Here is a 5,111-nt window from a genome sequence, read left to right on the forward strand (position 1 = left end):
GTATGGGATTAAGAGGTACAAACTACTAGGTATAAAATAAATAAGCTACAAAGATACAGTGTACAGCACAGGGAAAATAGGCACCATTTTATAATAACGTCAATGGAGTATAGTCTATAAAAATAATGAATCACTAAGTTGTAGGCCTGAAACTAATATAATATTGTGAATCAACTATATATCAGCTAATTAGAACTTGCCTAACATCAAGATACACACTATATAAACTGAAAATTTTCTGTCTCAGTGTTATTAATGAATCTGTAAGAAAAATTCTGATCACTTCACTTCTGGAGAAAAAAATTAAAGGTTAAAATCTTTTATATTTTTTTATTACTATATTATTTTATTGAAGTATAGTTGGCTTACCATGTTTCAGGTGCACAGCAAGGTGATTCAGTTATACATATACACATAATTACTTTTCAAATTATTTTCCATTATAGGTTATTATAAAATATTGACTATAGTTCCCTGTGCTGTACAGTAAACCTTTGTTGCTTGTTTCATATCCATGTTTTTAAATTAGAAATTGTGTTTTGTGCCTTCCAGAATCCCCTTTTTTTGTTCTGTGTTCACTTATATTTATTTAGCATTCCCATCTGCTACTTCCAACAACTGGGTAGCAGGATTCAACTAGTTTTCCTCTGGCAAAAGAGCGCTTTAAATTACTTTAAAGCATAATACAAGCTTTTAAGATATATTTTTTAAAAAGCTACTAATTTTAAGATTAGCAGAAAATGCTTTGACAGGCACTAGGAATAAATGTACAATGAAGAGCTTATACAAACTTTTAATGAGTAAAAAAGCAAACATTAGAATTGATATTGATTCACTGATGCTTGTTTAATAATTCAGCTCTATTTTAAAATAAATATATTTCTCCTTGGTAAATATTTATTATGGTGAGTATGAAAAAGAATTCTAATTCAACATTTATTTAAGGGAGTTTCAAGATAATAATAATTCCCTTCCCTAAGGGTCTTCCCAACCCAGGGATCAAACCCAGGTCTCCCACATTGCAGGTGAATTCTTTACCAGCTGAGCCACAAGGGAAGCCCCAATAATTAAAACAAAAATAATTAAATTATAGCAAGTAGTGTTGTGGTAAATTACATATAATAATGGTTTACATTTATTGAGTACTTACATGCATTATTTTATTTAATCCTAATGGTGATGTTCTGAAGGAGGCACTGTTTACTATTTCTGTATTGTAGGAAAAAAACCCTAAGGTTAAATGAGGTCAGATAAATTGTTCAAACCAGGAGCCAGCAAACCATTCTGTAAAGAGTCAGATATTAAATATTTTAAGTGCTATGGATCATACAATTTCAATCACCACTACTTAGCTCTGCCATGGTAGGACAAAAGCCATAGATAATGTGTAAATAAATAAGTGTCCCTGTGTTCCAATAAAACTTGATTTATGAACACTGAAGTTGAATTTTCTGAAATGTTTTACATGTCACGAAATAGTCTTATTTTAATCATTTTACAACCATTAAAAAAAGTGCAAAACCAGTCTTAGCGCAAAGATATAAAAAACCAGTAATAAGTTGGCTTTGGCCCACAGGCCATAGTTTACCAACCCCAGGTCTATGGTAACATAGCTAAGAAATGATAACTCAGGCTCTGAACCCAGTGTCTACCTAATTCTAAAGAACACATATTTCAAGTACTTAAACATTATGTTCTACAGTTTCATCATATAAAACCCTATTTAAAGATCCTTCTGTGAATCAATCTATATCAGCATAACAAAATTTTTGACCTGAAAAAAGAGGTCACTAAAATGTATTATAGGTCTTTTCACTGCTAAAGGGTAACACCTATGATACAGGTATATAGCAAATTTTTTTTTTTAGTTCATGTATTTTTAAACTGAAGTATAATTAATTTACAATGTTGTGTTAATCTGTGGTGTACAGCAAAGTGATTCAGTTTCTCATATTCAGATACATACTTGTAACTAAATATGAAAAAGAATATTTTTTTCAGTTACATATTCTTTTTCATATTCTTCTCCATTATGGTTTATTGCAGGGTACTGACTATAGTTCCTGTGCTGTAGAGTAGAACCTTGTTGTTTACCTGTTTATTTCAATATATTGTTGGTATCTGCTAATCCCATCGTTCTAATTTATCCCTCCCTCCTCAAGTTCATTTTTTTTAAATGAATTGTCTGTCTGTGTCAAGCACTGGGTTAGGTGCTGCAGGTTGAGAAATTAAATAGCTCAGTTGATTTCCTCAAAGAAGTCACAGCCTGGCAGCTGACCCAGGTAGACAAGAAAGCAGCTACAATACAGGTACAAAGGAAGCTGAAGAGGGTGATAACTCAGAGTGAGGGTGAGTTTTAAGGTAATGGGTGAAGCATGAAGACAGAGAGTCTGCATCAAGAGAGGCTTTCCAGAAGAATGCATCGTCAAGGTGAGTTTTGAAGAATAGGATTGGCTAGCTAAAGCCTGGTAGAGGAAATAGCAGATACCAATACACCAAGAGGAAAAAATATTCTTTTTAATATTCAGTTACAAATACATATCTGAATATGAGAAACTGAATCACTTTGCTGTTTAGAAAACTGTACGTTCTAGTGTGGAGGTGTCCTCCTGGCATGACTTCTTCTGCCTTCTTATTCTACCCCCTCCATTTTTTAAATCAAAATCTGAATTTAGCTCAGAAACTCCAGAGGAAGGAAGTGGCCTAATGTGGTATATCGTTAGTAGTGTGTGTTCACCCAAGGCTTATCAGGACTTGAAGTGACTGTTCACAAGCCACAGCCAGTAGCCCATAGTCAAAACTGCAAGTAAAATGTGAAAGCTGGATGTATGCAGACGTGACCTTGACAGCATCTTCTCAGTAGACTGGGGAGGCCTCTTCATTAGAGACCATTCAAGGGAGTTTGATGCCTGATCAAGTTCCCTTTCAAGTGGAATGATATATTTTTAGAATTCATTTGCTATTACACTAGTAATACAAAAATGTCACCTTCTTATAAAACAGCCAATCAGTATAGATAAGTGGCACCTACTGCCACTGACTGAAGGTGAAATCTGGGCATATTATCTGGGCATATACTTAACTCCCTATGTCTAAATTTCCTTATCTTTAAAAAGAGAATAATAATAGTACCTACCTCATTAGGCTATCACAGAAAATGAGTTAATATGTGTGTGTGTTAGTCACTCAGTTGTGTATGACTCTTTGTGACTCCATGAACTGTAGCCTGCCAGGCTCCTCTGTCCATGTGATTCTCCAGGCAAGAATACTGGAGTGGGTAGCCATTCCCTTCTCCAGGGGAATCTTCCCAATTCAGTGAATGAACCCAGGTTTCCTGTATTGCAGGCAGATTCTTTACCATCTGAACCACCAGGAAAGTCCCAAGAGCTAATATATATTAACCAATTAGTACAGAGTCTGGCACATAGTAACTACTCAAATAATATAGCTATTCTTCTAAGTAAGAGTGTTGGGGGCAAGGTGATAAGGATTTTCAAGAAGAGGCAGAAGTCTGAGGGATGAAGGAGTGACTGAAATCTTTTTTCTTTTCTTTTTTTCAAGTTCCAAATTCAGTAGTAAAATTAAATACGTCAGTAGTTTAGCAGAACTCAGTGGACTGATCCCAATGGATTGCATCCATATTCCAGAGAGCATCATCAAGTAAGTCCTGATGGTTTTGAAGATTTGGTAAGAAATACTGCCTATCTAGAGAAGGAGATGAGAAAATAACTCACTCCTGGAATAAGGGGAAATGGCTTATCTTTTGTTTTACATTTAAAACAAATAATAAATATTCTCCAATAAATATATTTATTTTCTTATAACCTAGAGATAACTGTTCTGTTCTTGCAGATCTACTTTCATGATCTTCTATGGTGTTATTGAGATTTGCTCACTTTCACCTTCAATTTACTACCATTTGGGGGAAAGCATACATTTAACACTAATCAGTGTATTTGTTACCTCTGTCTTGCATGCCACACAAAAGGTAGATTTTGTACATAGCCTGGATTTCTTCATTGCCTTATATAAAGTAATTTATCTGCTTGACCCAAGGGAAAGAGAAAAAAGTTACCCCTTTCTCTGATTTCTTCATGGTTGCCTCCAGGTGAAAGATAAAGCAGAGTGGTGGGTGGTGCAGTCAGGAATGACTTCCTTACTCAGTACCTGGTAAATAAAGCCTGTAGGTAGAAAGCATGGATACTTAAAGTTGTAGGATTATGCTGCAAAAACAGTAAAAATAAAAAGTCAACTGCTTGGAGCTGGGGCTTAAAAATGTGATGCTGGAAAATAAACCCTCCTAACTAGTTAATTGTTGCAAAGAACTATCGTTTACTGTCGATCATGTTTTTCTGTCACTATGTCTAATTTACTGGCTTTCTGTGTGATTAAAAGTGGGAGGAAGATAACCATCAACTCAGAGAAAACAGTCAAGGATACCCTATCTTCCTCAATAAGATGGAGAGCAGAATGGACCTCCCAATTCGGGCTTCCAAAAGAGAGTCCCCTCACTTAAAAAAGGCACAGAAACTGGAAGGAAAAGACTCCCATTTAATGTGTGTCTCCTGTTCTGGGTACAAGAAGTGCTCTATTTATATCCGTTATTTAATCCTCACAGTAAATGCCCTGTTTACACATAAGAAATGTATTTAGGAAGGAGATATTTACTTATGCAAAGTAGAAGCAGGAACAAGGAAGAGATGGAACTAGAATTTAAATCCAGGTGAGCCTGGAACCAAAATTTCCAGATTTCTTTACCTCTTGTAAAATACCCATCTAAATAATGTGTATATTTAGATAAATATAAGGGGTATATTTAGATAAATAAAATATCCATCTAAATAAATACCCATATCCTTCTGAGGCAACGCTCAGAAGTAGCTGCAGTTTGGTTTTCCTGCATCCCAATGTCAGGTATGAACAGAAGATACAGATTGGGTTGAGAACTGCCAGTTGGCTTAGCTGAATCAAGCTGAGCGTGCACAAGCTCCTAAGGTGGATGTAATCCTCACTGGCTTCCTAGAGTCCCCAGACTAGCACAACTCACAGCTCTGGCCTGCTGCCTCAAAAAGAAGGCACCCCATCTCCAAAAAAATTACTAGCGTACCCAC

General features: G+C 35.5%; 1 protein-coding gene and 1 long non-coding RNA gene across 15 annotated transcripts in view; one reads left to right on the forward strand and one right to left on the reverse strand.

Annotated features, from left to right (window-relative positions):
- PRUNE2 (prune homolog 2 with BCH domain) overlaps positions 1-5,111 on the forward strand; it is a 291,989-nt gene that overhangs the window by 270,169 nt on the left and 16,709 nt on the right. For all 7 annotated transcript variants that reach the window (XM_027964476.3, XM_042243325.2, XM_060409321.1 and 4 more), the window contains one exon: positions 3,562-3,660. In XM_027964476.3, the coding sequence (XP_027820277.2) occupies positions 3,562-3,660 (99 nt within the window). The remainder of the gene's footprint in view (positions 1-3,561; positions 3,661-5,111) is intronic.
- Positions 1-5,111, reverse strand: part of LOC105607801 (uncharacterized) — an 84,281-nt gene that overhangs the window by 23,313 nt on the left and 55,857 nt on the right. For 5 of the 8 annotated variants that reach the window (XR_009599216.1, XR_009599211.1, XR_009599217.1 and 2 more), the window contains 2 exons: positions 4,076-4,181; positions 1,151-1,284 (listed from right to left, as the gene is read on the reverse strand). This is a non-coding gene — a long non-coding RNA (uncharacterized LOC105607801). Of the gene's footprint in view, positions 1-1,150; positions 4,182-5,111 lie in introns of all 8 variants that reach the window. The other 3 variants (XR_009599213.1, XR_009599218.1, XR_009599212.1) reach the window with 2 other exon arrangements.

The sequence above is a fragment of the Ovis aries genome, chromosome 2 (assembly GCF_016772045.2).
Source record: "Ovis aries strain OAR_USU_Benz2616 breed Rambouillet chromosome 2, ARS-UI_Ramb_v3.0, whole genome shotgun sequence".
Lineage (NCBI taxonomy): Eukaryota > Metazoa > Chordata > Mammalia > Artiodactyla > Bovidae > Ovis > Ovis aries.